The sequence below is a fragment of the Thamnophis sirtalis genome, unplaced genomic scaffold (genome assembly GCF_051295495.1).
Source record: "Thamnophis sirtalis isolate CommonGarterSnake01/CBP01778 unplaced genomic scaffold, rThaSir2_p1.2 scaffold_3, whole genome shotgun sequence".
Taxonomy (NCBI): Eukaryota; Metazoa; Chordata; class Lepidosauria; order Squamata; family Natricidae; genus Thamnophis; species Thamnophis sirtalis.
In genome coordinates, this window is record NW_028261383.1 from 80,612,467 (window position 1) to 80,629,126 (window position 16,660).

At 37.3% G+C, this 16,660-nt stretch overlaps 1 protein-coding gene and 1 long non-coding RNA gene across 3 annotated transcripts; one reads left to right on the forward strand and one right to left on the reverse strand.

Annotated features, from left to right (window-relative positions):
- The first annotated feature begins 61 nt into the window (after positions 1–61).
- On the forward strand, positions 62–11,845 carry LOC148048023 (uncharacterized). Of its 2 annotated transcripts, none has more exons than XR_015695925.1 (4): positions 62–178; positions 935–1,097; positions 2,970–3,029; positions 11,420–11,845. It is a non-coding gene; the product is annotated as an uncharacterized LOC148048023 (long non-coding RNA). The 2 variants fall into 2 exon arrangements; XR_015695926.1 differs by having other exon boundaries at positions 62–138.
- Positions 1,260–16,443, reverse strand: LOC106545406 (C-terminal-binding protein 2). The gene is made up of 9 exons (XM_014061956.2): positions 16,066–16,443; positions 13,061–13,215; positions 12,389–12,533; positions 10,778–10,984; positions 9,593–9,807; positions 7,349–7,479; positions 7,110–7,237; positions 5,668–5,788; positions 1,260–5,571 (listed from the first exon to the last, which is right to left on the reverse strand). Exons 1-9 carry the CDS (start codon positions 16,112–16,114, stop codon positions 5,406–5,408), a joined length of 1,317 nt encoding a protein of 438 aa, XP_013917431.1. The 5' UTR covers positions 16,115–16,443; the 3' UTR covers positions 1,260–5,405.
- Between the last annotated feature and the right edge of the window lie 217 nt (positions 16,444–16,660).

The window sequence follows — 16,660 nt, forward strand, 5'->3', positions numbered from 1 at the left end:
TCTGGCCTCCCAGAATGCAACGCGCGGGACTCTATTTATTTACTTTTTTCCTCCCGGCATGCAACGCTGACCTTTTCGTTCTTGGTGGCTTCGTTTGTTCCGCCGTTCCCCACAGGAGGGCAGAGGAGATCCTGCCTTGTACGCGGTTAAAACACACAGAGAGACACAGACATAAGACGTGAGGTCCTGGCCCGGCCCGGCCGCTTAGCTTGTCCAGCAGTGTGTTTTACACTAACAGGCCACATGTTAATAGTGAAAGAGCAGGAGTAGAAGCACTCTATGGATTTTGTTTCCATGGAACTGGCGTTAGAAAGGGGTATTATTTTGGCACTATGGTAGCATCATAACAAATATCCATTGATAAGCTTTTCTTGAAAGCTGATGTGAATATTCAGGTGACTCACTCAACTACATGTTATGGCCAAATGGTATGCAAAACGTTAAAAAGGGTGTGTGTGTGTGTGTGTGTGTGTGTGTGTGTGTTTTGCACTCCTTTGAGTCCATTGATTCCTGGCAACTCAATTTTCTTGGCAGGATTTCAGAAATTATTTGCCCTTCACCTCCTTCCTAGGACTGAGACAACTGATTCAAGGTCATCTACCTGCTTCATCCACAAAGCAGGACCAGAACTCACGGTCTCTTTATTTCTAGCTTCATGTCTTAACCACTGCACCAAAGTAGCTCAGATAATTACAGTGGGAAGTGAGGGATAGGAAGACTACAGTAGCCTCCACATTTTTAAAGTGGGAAGACTACCATAGTGTTTTACGTGTTGACTAAGCCAAAAGAGATTGTGGCTGTAGCTGTTCAAAACTTCACCTCTATGTTCTCAAAAATGTGTAAAAATCTCCTTTTTCCAGATTATATAAATAACCTTTTAGGGTAGTAAAGTATTTCCTTTGTGAAAAACTGTTATTTCTTTTATTTATTACAGCTATAATCTTTATCATTCCTTTTGGAACAGAAGCTTAATTTTCTGCAATGAATTGTGGACGATGCCGCATTTAAAGGGAGAGGTTTGTGTACTTAATGTTTGCAGTCATCTACGGTTTGCCATTAATCTGGAACCTTCATCAACAGCACTTTCATTTTAGCAGGTTTGTTTTACATCCTCACCCCTCTTTAAGTTTACTAGCTTTTTCATTTTAAGGAAAAGAAAGTTTACACCTGCACAATTAGATAATAAGGCAACACTTAAAGATACTACATTCCATCCGTATTAGTCAAGGTAGCCACACACTTAAATGAGAAGACCCACATAACCGTAAACGAAATATTTATTAAAATATATTCAAGAAACTGTCAAACTTCTAACAAAAGCCAAGAGGGAATTGAAGGGAGAAAAATCTGTACAGGAAAAGTTGGAAATGCTTTTACATGCCTTATTAAGTTTCACAGTTTAGTTATTGTCTACAAAAATATATTTCTGAAACTCTTGAGTCCTCTATAAAAAGAAGCTGGCCAGCAACAGCGAATCTGACAAGCAGAATATTCCATAGGACAGAGTGAACTCCTCTTGCAGATTAACCTTGGCATGACCCAGAGCACTCCTGTCTTAATAACATTATGAAAAGACATTCTTTGGGATTAAGCTCCACATTAATTTTGAAGGAAGATTTAAAATGAATTTTCATTCTAATTTGCTTCCTTAGCATGCATAAAATTTGGAGCTTGGAGCTGTATGTCTAAACACATTAAGGAGTCGCTGAATAATGTTTGGTATCAGGAGGAAAATTTAGCATTTATGTCCACTTTTACCCATTTTTGCGGTAAATGTTCTAAGAAACAAAAACATCAAAATGTGCAACTGGAGCACTTTATAATCAGACCTAGCCTATCCTGCCTTCTAAAACAGAAGTTTGATTAGCTAAAGTCTAAAACCTGATATGAATTAATATTTAATGCTACTCTGGTAAGTTCAAAATTTCTAAATTCCCAAATATAGGTTTGGGTAATACTGGCTATTTTTGAGGATTTAAGATTTAAATCATTTTCCACCAGCAATAGGAGACTGTTGCAACTCTTCTACTATTAATATTTTTCTAGTATACCAAATAGCATATTTTCTAATCAAAACAAATATCTCGCTGTAAACCAGCTGAGATCCTCCCAGTTTTTCTCTGTTTGGAGGTTTTATCTTATAAATCTTTAGAGGTATCCATGTGTAAAAAATATTTTGCTTACTAATGTAGGCTGCCACCATGAAGTGAGTGTATCTTACACTATTCCCTGAAACAGGCAAGATAGGAGACTCTGAGCAATCCCACAGCTTGGAACCTTGATCAGAAACCTTGAAAACAAAAGACAGGAACAGTCAGCAACAAAGCAGTTGCTGATAAACTGCACTAGAAACACAATATGATTCTGGGCCTATCACTTCAAAATCTCTACAGCTGGAACCATAGGCATCCATGGGTGGACAAATAGAGGCAAGTGACAAAATGTGTACTGCAATGTAAATGGAAGTACAAAAGCATGGGTCTTGGGTCACCATGTCATAACACAAAATTCCTTCCTTGTAGCATAATGGTAGCAAACTATAGACATCTGTAGCTGTAAGATTGAACCTATAGGTTCTTAGAATTTAAAACTGTAGCTATGAAGCTACAGTGATATTATATGGGTTGCAAGAGGCCAGTAAAATATACATCATTATCAGACTAAGAATATACAAAGGCTTATTTCCTCATCTCCAGGGCAATATGTATTTGACATCATACAAGTATAGAATCTTTAGTATTAGAATTTAATATCCTGAGAATCCCAGCTTTCATTTTTAAAGCATACAGTATTTATGCTTTTATGGTTGTAGCCAATAAACTTCATGTATTAACAACTAGTGAAGCTGAACTAAAAAAAATAGCATTCTAGAGCTTCAATTATCTTTCACAGTTCTCTTTTTTCCATGGCTACTATTTCCTACAATCTAATTTTCATTTCCCTCATCCTCCGTTTTTATGTCTTCTCAGTCACAACAAAACATCTCAAATATGCCTATTGGAAACAACTATGTCTTTTATGCTTTAAAGGTAATTTTTCTACTTCAATGCATGGAATGTGAACAACATACACTCCATTAAATCTGAGCTAGACTGTTACTAAACTGGAGAATACAGCTTTTCAAGGGAAGTTGCAAAAATATCTGCAAAGCTGCAGTATCAGATGCTGTGACTCCTTTTGCTATCTTTACTTGGTTCAACATTGTCCAAACAAAATTAATCCTGGTTTACATGTATAATTGATGTTATCATGCTTCTAGTTTTTTAGAATGGGAAAGAAAAGTATAGAAAATTTATGAAGAGATGGGCAAGGGAGTGAGCCACCTCATCACCATTCCTGATTCTTCAACCTTCTTAAGGGCTAGCATTAAATTATGCTTGCACCTTAATTCCAGTTTTAATTGGTTAGAGTTTTATTACAAAGTTTCAATAAAAAGCTGCATTTGTTGTTTTGCCCTAATCAAAAATTCTCTGAAAGTTCACTGAAAAGTCATTGAAAGGCCCCCTATACTTAACTATCACATATGTAGTACTAATTTGTTAATTTACCCCACCCTAAAAAAACCTGAGCATCCCAAGAGGTATCTGAATTTTAAACACATAATCATAATCACCCATGCCATTATAAAGCAACTATGACTCCCAATTACCAGAGCTTACACTATATCAAACACTTCCAACTTACATTCTAACATATTAAGGAATATGGCATCTCAAGCAAAAACAAAATATGAATTTTGTCAGAATATGATCAATATAAAAATTAATTTGCTTTTCTCCATTAGTATCTCACTCATGTTAAAGGGGGATATGCACCTGCCAGTTAGCCACTGACATTTAAGTCTGAAGAACAGTCTAAAGTTTGGGAATGTGCTAACCAATTATTAACCTTTAGCTGTAAGCACAGATTAAAGTGGTGGGTATCTTACTTTATCTTTTTCCAGATTGCCTGACTGATAATTCTGTTTAACAAACCCACCACAAAGCAAATCAACACAACTCCTAGGAAAGAAGAACTGCCATTCTCCACTCCCCAAATTTATCTCTTAACTATATACTTAACCAGATTGGTTAAAAAAAACCATAATTTTTCATGCTCAAAATTCCAAACAATGTGAAAATAATATATATGAACATAATAAATATTTTGTTTCATGATGAAATATATGCTGTGTAGACAATATGCTAAGGAAAAAGAAATTTTCCCCCACACACCCCCAAAATTATACCCTAGTACTGCCTCTATATAGGGTTTAAATGCCTCATTTAAAACACACTCAAGTTAGAAAACTGTCATAGAACAGAACAACTGCATCTTTCAGGAAGAATATGCATAGCTAGTTGCAGGCTTGAGAATAAGATTTGTTTGTTTGTTGCAAGACAAGGAATTCAGAGAAGAATAGGAGTAAAAAAAAAAGAAGACTGGACACACATATCCAATACATTTCACACTAGACAAAATCCAAAGGGAAAAAAATCCTAGGTTGGCCTTTGAAGCTATAAAGAGACGGGTCAAAGAAACTTCAATCCTAAATTAAGTTCTAGAATTTTACCTTTTTTGTTGCTGCAAAGTTTGCACTATTTGTAAGCAGACATCCTGTAACACGAAGTCTTGAGCTCTAAAATTCCTCCTACTTTTCTGTGTGGAGCTGAGTCCTCATTCCCTGAGTTGGGCTCAAAATCTCAATTCAATCATCTTCCTTCCCATAACCCGCCAAGCATCTTAACTATTAAAACAATTCAACTGATTTTCTGTAAATGTTTTACGTACAAATTCCAGACAGAATTCCACATCCACTTTGTTTTTGTAATTATTTATCCCTAGCCCTGGGAACAAATCATTCAACAACCACATCGGGTTAATGTAAGTAGAAAGGATTGAAGTAGTAAGTGCTCACAACTGAGCAAGAATTCTGCTTCTTTCTATAAAGCAATCCAGATGCACAGCTTCCCCCACCCTATCCCAATACAGTGTTTTTATTACTTGTACCTGAGACGGAACTGATACTCAACCTAAGAAATCACGTTAAAAACCACGCCAGTCATAGAAATCACTGGAATTCATGTGTTCATCCAGGTACTGCTCAGTTTGGTTCTGTTTCCCTCTATATCATACACTGGAGGCAAGGGCATACAAATTTGCATGTTAAAACTAAGCATTATCAAAATAATGAAAAATCACTACTTCATTGCCCAAAGTAAAGAAAGAGATTCACCAAGAGATTTAAACTAAATTCATTATAAAAATACCTGTTTATAGGCAAAAGCTAGAATTTGCCAATAATGAAATGCATTCTCCTGTCCGTTGAGGAAGCAGTCCAGGAGAGGAGGGGGTGTCACAATATGTCCTAAAAACAGGAAACTTTCCCTGTTTTGTTTTAAGGGCTGAATGAGACAAGAAAGGTGCTACTGGTCAGTGGAGATTTCTCTGTCTGGCTCCAATTTGCTTGACTCTCCTGGAGAAGGAGTGTGTGGTGCAGAGTGAGACACAGAGGGAATGCTGTGAGCTACAATTCCCTCAACTGGTGGCTCCGGCAGCCCAGAGGTTCCTACTCCTACTACTCCTGGAAACCTGTCATAAGAAGAAAACATATGGTAATCGAAAGTCACTTTGATAAGCATTCCTTTTACAATTTCACTGCTAAAAATTCAGAGGTATGTATCTCACCTGTAAGCTGTAGCTCCATTAAGCTCTGGATGTACAGCTGCAGGATCAATGCTAGACCACTGAGCCGCTAAAAGCAAGTATTCCTTGTTAACACAGTTCCTCAAACCATCAGGTATGTGACCTATGTCAAAGTCCACAAATGAAGAGAAAGATTATGCAAACATGCTTGTATATAAATATATATTCCAAAACATATCAAAAGTTCCTCTGACTACCTTGCTAATTTGCAGCAGGTGAACAAAGCAAAGAAAAAAATACACAGCAAATCATGCACACATGAATAATCTTGAGTTTTCTCTGCAAAATTACAGCCATAAAAAGTTCCCTTGTTATGTACTCTAATAATTTAAAACAACTGTCCAAATGATCATTCCTTATAAAGGCAGAGCAAATTCAAAACTGACTCATGATTCTCCTTCTTCCCCGCCCCCCTCTCCAGTAATTACACTTCTAATGTCCGGTAGAACAAGTAGAAGATTTTATTTAAAAAAAAAAAAGATATTATTGTGCCCAGGATAGGGGCTTACAACTAAAAAGGCAAGAATTCATTTTTCTCTCGAGATGCCCTTTGAACTCTGCAAATTGTTTTCTGCATATATTTAAGCTTGACACTTAACTCTCCACAATTGTTTCAAAGGGTTGGGTTGGAGGGAGAGCAAGATAGAAGAATATAAAAGAATGGGCATGTATCTCTCTATGAATGAAGCATGTGAAATTAAAAGTGGTGTAGACCTGCTCACTCTTGCTTTAATCCTAGAGGTATGCAGCTCCTCCTGTTACCCATGATTTAAAAGAAAAACCTTATTAATAAGCAATCTGAAGCTCAGTAATTATATTGGACTAAGGAGATGTAGCTGATCAGCACAAGAAAATGCTGTTGAAAAAAAGCTGAGTTGCCTAGAAGCTAAGCAGCATCAAGCCTGATTAGGATTTGGATGGGAGATTTTCAAGAAATATCCAGAGCTGTAAGCGAGTCTGGGGAATAAAAATATCCCAGATAGAAGATACTTTGGGTCTCTTGTAAGAAAACTATGTGTCCAAAAAATTTACCAAGAATCAAACTTTACTCAAAGGAGTAAAGCACTTTTATTCCTTCTGCTATTAATGATATGGAACAAAGCAATCTCCTTGTCATTTAAACAGCAATTTGTAGCAGTCACTGAAAACACAAGGAGGACTATATATGCACATAAACAGATCTGGAAAAAAAAAACTTGTGACTTGAATTAATTAAATATCCAGAGTCAAAACTAGGGATCAAAAAAGCAGAGTCCATATATACCATGATACATAAAACACAATTGAAGAGGAAGATCAAATTATTTTTTTAAAGTACTTATTATTTGGTTACACACAAAATGGTATGTAACCTGTTGCTATTACACAGACCTAGTCCAGTGAAGTCATTTGGAAAGCAACTACAGAGCTGGTTTTTCAATTACCTGTGATGGCTCTTCGGATCTCCTTAGCCGCATCCTCTCTCGACTCAATAGAAGCCTGTTCACTGTACCAGGCTGTGTGAGGTGTACAAATCACATTGGGAGCATCTTTTAGGGGCCCATTAGCAAAACTGTGATGTAGAGAAACAGGCATGTTTTGGATTATGACAGCTGGTGGCTCTAAGATGCAGAGATATGTATCCTATTGAAAACTGACAAAGGCCTGATAATGTAAATGTTACCTGAAAGGTTCTGACTCATGCACATCAAGAGCAGCCCCTCTGATCCTCCCTTCCTTTAGGGCTTGAGCTAGGGCCTTCTCTTCAATCAGACCTCCACGAGCTGTATTCACTAGAAAGCAACCCTGACGCATCTATATAGCAAAATATAGAAAGGGCCACTAAGATTAAATTATTGCACTTAAATAGCAATATGAAAATGATCATTGTTAAATTCAAATGTATTTACTGTACTCATTTAATTCATTTGATCTTGCCTCTATACAAATGTCCTAGGTGATGATGTACATAAATTAATCTGGCTTATCAAAACCTTGCTTCTATTCTTTCCAAACTAAAGGTAACTTATATGAATAAAGACTGTCAAGACAACATCAAATAGTAACAAACATGAATAAAACCTTCATAAATCCTAACACATTTGTTCCAATGGACTTAACCTTTTACAAATTTATTTTAGATAAAATATATATTACAGGCAGTTCCCAACTATCTTTAACCCAAATTTTTATGTTAGGTCAGAACTCGTATTTACAAACAGTCTATTACTAAAAATGATGGACAGCATTGTCCTTCCTTGGGCAGAGAAACTGCTGAAATTGCTCAGTTTTTTAAAGAAATCACTAAAAACTTCAGTAAACAGGCTGTATATTAATAATGTGCAGTTTCAACAGTTCCTGAAAGTATTCCACAAGTTCAATGGTTTGTCAGCTCAAGGAAGGAGAATGTTGTCTGCCATTTTTAATAATAGACAGCCCACTGGTATCTGTCAAGTCTGTTGTTCTTAACCAAGGGACTGCCTGTGTCTCAAAAATACAAAGATTTGCATAAAGTAAGTTTTCCTGCTGTTCCAAATATGAAGATGGACAGGTACAGAGTGAATCATTTTTTACGTAATAACTCCCAAAATATTTCAAGCTTTGTAATAGAATCAGCATCTTGAATTGGTCCCATTTAACAGGCCCATTTCAGGTTCAGTATCATAGGACCTCTAATAGGTATACTTATCAGTGTCCTGATTGCTCCAGTTTAGATCAACTATACTTTCAGGATCATTTTCATGAATACCAAAAAATAAATGGGCTTTATAGCAATCCATTTCAGAGGACTGGCAACTTCACATTAGGCAATACTGGAAAAGGGTATTCTCTATTATTGAGACCATTTGTGTCTGTGATAAAACTGAATCAAGAAAATCCAAAATGTGCACACCTTCTCTCTTAAGAGTACTGCACTCCCGTTCATAAGAGATTATCTACCTGCTTCTAGATCTGAAAACTATCTGGCAAAGATGTCTAATGACATATGTCGTTAGAATTAAATTGACATTTGTGCCCCCATACAACCCACTATTGTCTTCAAAAATGTATCTAGCATCTATATGACAATTACATCTAGTATTCGAGCAATGAGCATAGGCGGCCCACAGGGTGTGTGTTCTCTCTCCATTGCTCTTTTGTCTCTGTACCAATGACTGCAGCTCAAGGATACCTTCTGTTAAAGTTCTGAGATTGCAGATGATAAGATCAGTTATTGGCCTCATTCGAGACAGTGATGTGTCTGCGTATAGACAGGAGGGTGAACAACTGGCCCTATGGTGCAGTTGCAAAGTGTGGAACTGAATATGCTTAAAACCTCGGGCCATCACTCTGCTGAAGTTCTAATTCTCACAGTGCTGCCTAATGTCTATGTATATTTTCCCACATAGTTTGGCTGTAGTATTATTATTTATCCCTCTATTATCTTTCTTACTCCCCCAATTGATATTATTATTATTATCATTATTTCAGTGATGACAAACTTTTTTGGCACCGAGTGCCCAAACCCGAACGTGCACATGTTGGAGTGCCAGAAACCCGAAGACCACCTGTTCTTCGGGTTTCCTGCTCACACATCCGTGCTGGCCAGCTGGTTTTCATGCATGCTGGAGTGCCGGCCAGTGGATCTTCAGGTTTCCAGTGTTCCGGTGCACATAAAGACCAGAAGACCAGGTGGCTGGCGCATGTGCCCACAGAGAGGGCTAGGCATGTCACTTCTGGCACGTGTGCCATAGATTCGCCATCACAGCATTATTCTGTTGTTTTGCATGGACATAGAGAGCTTCTGCACTGGAGACAAATTCCTTACGTGTCTAATCACATTTGGCTAAATAAAATATTTGATTCAATTCAATTGCTACATATAAACTTATGCATGGAATTACTTTCCTGAAATTTGCACAATGCCCTACTCGGGGCAAAGCTGTACCTGTTTAATAGTGAAGTCATTGATGAGATGATGATTATGCTCATTCAGACTGCAGTGTAATGTGATGCAATCACTGTGCATTAGGAGATCTTGTAAGGTGGCCATCCGCTGTAATCCCAAGGAACGCTCCACTCCATCAGGCAAATAAGGATCATAAAACATAATGTTGAAACCAAAGGGTTTTGCACGTAAGGCGACTGCTTGCCCAATTCGGCCTTTGAAAAAGAAAAAAAAAGGACTCTTAAGCACAGCGTAAGGCATTGTTTGTGTTCACACTTAATACTAAGACAGAATTTGTTTTAGACAAAATAAATATAAACTGCCCAATGTTAACTTGCTTTTCTCCATTTTTTTTTCTACCAATATGCTGGACATATCTCTAATATTCTAGTCATGGTAAAGGTAAGTTATATATTTGTAGGAATATTATTCCTAATGGGGTGTGTCTATGTGAGAGAGACAATTTATCTGAACATTTGTGATGGAGGAGGGTATATATTTAGGGATCTTTAATGATTTTGTGTTTTATTTCTTGGGATGGTATTTGATTTTTCTGTTGCCTTTTTTAAATTTGTGCTTGTAAATTTTTGTATTTCTATGAAACACAGTTAAATTTTTCCTGACTTTGAGGATTTCTGTTTATTGTGGATATGCATTAATGAATGGGGAAATCTTTTGGGTTTTAATGCAGAACTAAGCTACAATTCTATCACCTAGGAGAAGCCATGGTGTGATATGCTAACAGAGTTTCTGTTACTGAGAAAAATAAAAGTGCAGTAAATTGCAGTCCAGTTTGGATGTGCATCTATCCAGTTCTGAGACAGGGAAAGTACTCTCAAAGTTGTCTAATGGTCCCAAGCAAATATGCAAAATAATCACATTTATTGGCTACTCAATAAATAACTTTGGACTGCTTACAATTACATAAAAACTAAAAAGTTAAAAACAAATATTTGTTAAAACCAAATATTCAATCTTTCTTTCACGTGCAACAAACAACTTTTCTAATTGTGGTTTTCAGAGTAAGCACAAATCCTAACTTTGCTACCAGTTAAATGGAAAGCAATGGATTCCTTTGAACCATGAAAGTAGAAAAGTAACAGGCATGTGAGGGAAGTACAAAAAACTGAAATGTTTGGTCGCACAGGAACATTATCCAAGCTACAAAAAGCACTAACTGCTTACCAAGGCCAATGATGCCCAAGGTCTCACCACGGATACGTACAGCACCCCCAGCTACCTCTCTGATTTGCTCCATACTCGAGGCTCTGTTTCCTTCTCTCATTGCTTGGTGAAGCCATGTAACCCGACGATAAAGATTCAGGATGTGGCAGAGGGTAGAATCAGCTGTTTCTTCTACAGAAGATGAAGGGATGTTGCATACTGCAATGCCTAAGGAAATGAGGACATATAATACATTTTACTGACCTCCTGATATAATCTCATTGTTTTGTTATCGATCTGATCTCATACTTGAATTTTATGTAGGCCAAGATAGGAAGTGTTTCTTTGCCTGCCAATTATATTCCCTTGGAAGTAATCTTTTGAGAATCACGCACCATTAGTGAATGAAACTACAGTACTCCCTGCCTTCTTTTTCTTTCTCTTTTTAAAAAATCATTATATTTATTAAGTATTTTTCATAGAATAAAACAGAATTCAAAGAAAAATGGAAAGAAATTTAAAAGGAGAAAAAAATAAAGTTAAGAAATATGATTTCCAACTTTCTTTTCAACAGATAGTTACAATTTTATAGTCCCTCCTCCTTTTAGACGTTATACAAGTTCCTCCAACCCCTCGTTCTTCTTTTCCTTTTTCCTTCTACAGAATCTACTCTCTGTCTAACAGTTACTAAGAAAAGAGCAGGTAACTTTTATCAGATTGCAGGACTGATTATCTTCATTGGGCCGTTGGCTGCATTACACCACTCAAATGGTGGGTTCGTCTAATTTATTTTATCCTGGCAGATGTTCCTAGCCCTGCTTCTTGAAATTATTTTAATTGACTGAACTTGAAAGGACCTTTTACATTATCTGTTGTAAAGTTACTTCTCACACAAAAGAACTGCTTCTCATCAAGCATACCATAACTTAGGAATATTATTATTTTGGTAAAATTCTCATTTCAAGAAAGTGTAAACTTGAAGCTCAAATAAACATTTGAAAGGATGTCAATAATTCAGTACCAAAAAGGTGTATTAACTAGAAATCTGGACCGAAAGAAATCAGAAACTTCTTCAGATCAGCCTCTCAAATATTGAGACAACCTCACTTATGAAATGTTAAATTTTACTTTTCTTTCTTCGGTTATATCAGGTTGATTCAATTATCTCAATTTAATCATCCCAGTTTATCTGAATAATTTAAATCTCATTTCAATATGTATTTGTTTAAAACAACAAAGGAAGCAACCAATCACTTGCCTGAAGAAACCATGTGCAGTATAGAGTCTGTAGACAATACATGGGCTCCATTTATATTTATGCAAAAGCATGTCATTTTTATGGGTTTCAAGCCATGCTGTATGTTTTTAGCCAAATAACTATTTTTCAGTTCAATTCTCTATTTCCAATAGAAGGAAGATATCTTAAAAATTAATATTCTTATGAAAACATTGTACATTAAATTTTTGCAAATTTATCTTAATAATAGAAAATATTTTACCTGCCTCGGAATTTTTTTTATTTTTTATTTAGTAAATTCAGCCCAAATCCCAAAACTGAATACAGCGGAAGAATGTACTCCCTACCCATCCACTCTACAATATATTTTTTTTATTGAGCTGGGATCACCATACCTAATTCTGCAGCTGACTTGATATCCACATTGTCATAGCCACTGCCAATTCGCACAATTACCCGGAGAGCTTTGAACTTCTCCAGGTCCTGGCGCGACAAGGTAATGGTGTGGTACATCAGAGCCCCAACAGCTTCATTTAGAACCTAGAGGAAGACAGAACAACAAAATAATGCTTACTTCATAGCATTAGAACTAGTGAGCTCAGGATTCCACAACCTCACTTATTATTCAGCATTCCACTTCTGATCGAGGCTTTATTTGCTGTTCATTGAACTGCAAAGTACTCCAAGGAAGGAATGGAATGTGAAAGACAGAAAGAGAATATAATTGCTTCTACAAAAGGACAAACACCATCACTCTTTTCTTCACATCCTTTTAAATTCACAGAAAAGAGAGAAAGAACTGTTTCACTCCCTTCCCACTGGCCTTTCATACTTTAGCAGAGTACCAAAGTGCAGTATGTATTTTCTGCAAAATCTGCTAGACAAAGGACCACCCCTTCGGAGTTCTTGTAAGTTCCCATTGGTTTCCATAGAATTTGGTTCAAAATTAGGTTGGAAAGCAACTACAAATAATGGCTAGCTCTCAATGCAGAATTTATGAATTCAGGAACCAACTCATTTTTCATTGGAAAGTGAAATTCCCCCTCCCTTTTAAAAAAAACACTTACTTTTTCATGGATTTCCTGAGTTGACTGTGCATCACAGAAAGCCACTGTGGCAACATCTTTCAGGATAGGCATTTCTACAGTGCAATCCCTGCCATCAAGGAGGGCAACCAATGGACGAGCTGGCATTGGACCATTACCAATAGGAGGCCTTATGCCTATAAAAGAAAATAGTATTATTCACCCACAAAAATGAAAGTTATACTTCTACTAGTCCCATTCCAAATCAATTATGGCATCCCAATATGTTAAGTGTTGGGGAAAAAACCAGGAACAGTATTAGATTACTGATAGAGAGCTTTTTATAAGTGCAAAAGATCTCAAATTCAAATTCTACAATTTTTCCAATAAGATTGGGAAAGATACCTCTTTTTTAATATATAATAATCTGTTATATATTACATGGTCAAATACTGTCAATCATTTTACAGAACTGATTTATAATATATACCACATTTTTGTAAAATTTCATTCCTCATATCTTATAACTTTATCTAATAACACTCATTTAGAATATTCAAAATATTTGATGGTCTAAGTTATACATTTTTAAAATTTAGAAAAGTAATAAAATGGTATCATAAATTATATGACTGAGTTATTGGTCTCAGTTATCATAGGTTTACATTTGTTAAACTGAGTTTTCAAAGAGGAACTTGTAATTTTTTAGCATTATTATTTCCAGTCATAAATAAATATTTTATGCAGTAAAGATATATAGAGAATCTTTAGCTTTATATTTTAAACAGAAGATTCCTATCTGGAACCCTTGAGGGTTGCTTTAATCAGAATAGAAATTACTGAACAAATAAGCCAATAGCCTGATCAGTATAAGGGAGCACCCAGCAATCCTTTAAAAATGAATGTTTCAGAAACAAAACAGTAATATGGAAGGTACTTACAAATATTGACTAAGTTAATAATTCTAATGTATTTTTAATAATTGTGGGTAATGGAATAGTTGTGATCATGCACACAAATATCTTTTATCAACCTTTCAGTATTTTATGTGCTTTCAAACCTGAGTAGCAAAAAACACCTAATAACCACTTAAGAAATGGTAATTACATCTAAAAAAGAACTCAACTTGTTCTCTCCTAGCTAAGGAAATGATGAAAAACACAACAGAAAAAGCACAAATGTTTCAAGATACTATACTAGTCTTCCCAACAATGATATAACTCAAAGATGGAAATTGAGTCCATAGTTCTCATTAAGTTACAACATACTGGTTTTGCTTTAGCAAAATGTGTGAGTGTAATGTAAAGTGATTATTAATTAGTAAGTCTATAAGCTGAACCACCTGTAACACTAGCACTGATTATGTTACCTAGTTTGGTAGTAAAACGTCTGCAAGAAAGCAACCAAGCTCAAAGGACACCAAGGACCCTGCAGTTAACCCTTAACTAAAAATATTCTCTTTTATTGCAAGCCAATAGTATTTATGCAGTGAACCATGATTTAGCAAATCTTAGGTAAGTGTGATATGCTAACCCAACTAAATATATCCTAATAACTTTATAGATAATTAATATAATTTGAGCCCCAAATAAAGATTAAAAAAACCCTTCTAACCAGTAGCTATTAATGGAATAATGCTCAGAGCAAGAATCAAAAAATTCTGGCTGGCCTTGTTAGCCAGATAGAAAACTATTGGGAAGCTAAGACACTTTAGCATGCTGCTTTTCTGTTCCAAACAAGCACCCAAAGAAGAAGGCATTCATCAGGCATAAAAGTCTGAAGCTAGGGTGGAAGAACCTGTATCACCTTCTGTTTACTAATGGCTTTCTCTCAATATCGTAAGGGGCAAGTGTAATTGTCATCTTCTGTATAAAGTAAACAACACCAAATTGAGCAAAACTTAATGTCATATATCTCTATGTATCTATCATTGCCAGGCTCTCAGCCTTCCATCCTTCCAAGGTGTGTAAAATGAGAACCCAAATTGTTGGGGGAATATACTGACTAAACAGCTTAGAGAGAGAGGGTTGTAAAGCACTGTAAAGCGGTAAATAAGTCTAAGTGCTATTGCATAGCATCCTTTAGGCTTCAGTTCAAAACAAGACTAATGTATATGCAACTATTTGTTTCCTTTAAATCATTTATTTTTCATGTACTTCTTCAGGGGCAACTTTATTAACTTTTATTGTCTTATTATTACAGGGAGGGGAATGTTAAACAGCTCCGTAATCTTCCCAAAAAGTTTCAGTTAGGTGCCGTAAAATATAATATAAATATATTATATATAATATACAATATATAAATATAAATATAATAAGTAATATCTCACAGAAATAAAAAAAATAAAACAACTGGTCCTCAATTACTACAACCTAATACAAGAAGATGAAGGATAAAAGGTGCAGACAATTCAAATGTGGTTTTTAGACAGCAGAAAACTAGTTTAAAGGCTGAACTTTTTTTGACACATTTGCAAGAAACCAGAAGGTACACATTAATAGAGAAAAACATAGGTTTGTGCTTTTCAATGGCAAATAATCATCATCTATGATAGCTTTTGAAAGAGACACTTCTCATACTTGGACACCTTTTAAAAAAACCCACTATTAGACGTTTTCTCCCCTTCTGTCAAGTGGGGGTCATAAGGCTATCCGGGTTCATGGGGGTATCACAAGAGCCGAGATAATGGTCTCCACCAAGGAAAAAGGATATAGACCGCGGTTTTTAAGTAAGGGTGTCGGAACCGGCAGTGTAATCTGAGCATCTCGGTCTACGGACAGAGCCATAACTCGAGGACCCCCATTTTTCAAAGAAAGGATTAGCTCACAGAGCCTCACAGCAGAGGCAGGCGGGCGCCAATACTTCCACCAGTAGAAACAGCCTTCTGTCACAACACCACGTGGAGAGAGATTCGGGACACGAGGTCCGACTCAGATCCGCCCGGCATCTTCCCCGACATTTAGAGCGTCCTTGCCGCCCGGTTCTTGCCCGCCATCCCGCCTCCTTCCGAAGCTCAGGAAGCTTCCCCCCCCTTTTTTTTTCTTTACCTTCGCAAATGCGGTCCAGCCTCTGGCGCTTCACTTTGTGCCTGTCCATGGGACACGCCGAAAACGGGCCTGGGGGTGGGGGGGAGATTCCGAGCAGGAGAGGGAGGGAGCGGGAGGCGAGGCGGGAAGGAGAAAGTGAGAGGAGCTACGAAAGCAGAAACCTGACTGGGTGAGCGGAGCACGCGAACTCGTCCCCCGCCGAGGACTGGCGGCGGCGGAGGCCTGGGCCTCCTAAGCCTGAGGTTGTGGGGGGAAGGGACGGAGGGCGGGAAAAAGAGCCAGGCCGGGTGGCCCGATGAGCCGCAGGATCCCGCTGCCGCTGCCTCCTCCTCCTCCGGCTGTCTCTTTCTCCGCCGCTGCCCTTCCCCCCCTCCCCTCACCGGCCTCCGAAACGGAAACGGAGGGGCTGGGCTGAGGCCCTCGGAAAACAAGATTTCCCGGCACAGGCCTGACGGGAGCGCATCGGGCTCCGCAACCATAGAGTCGCTTCTGAAAGTTTCCCACGCTTCCGGTCTGCTCTCGAGCGGTAATAAGTGCGGATTCCGTGGGAAATGATCAGCGATAGCTGGTGATGTCAGCACAAATATCAGCTGTA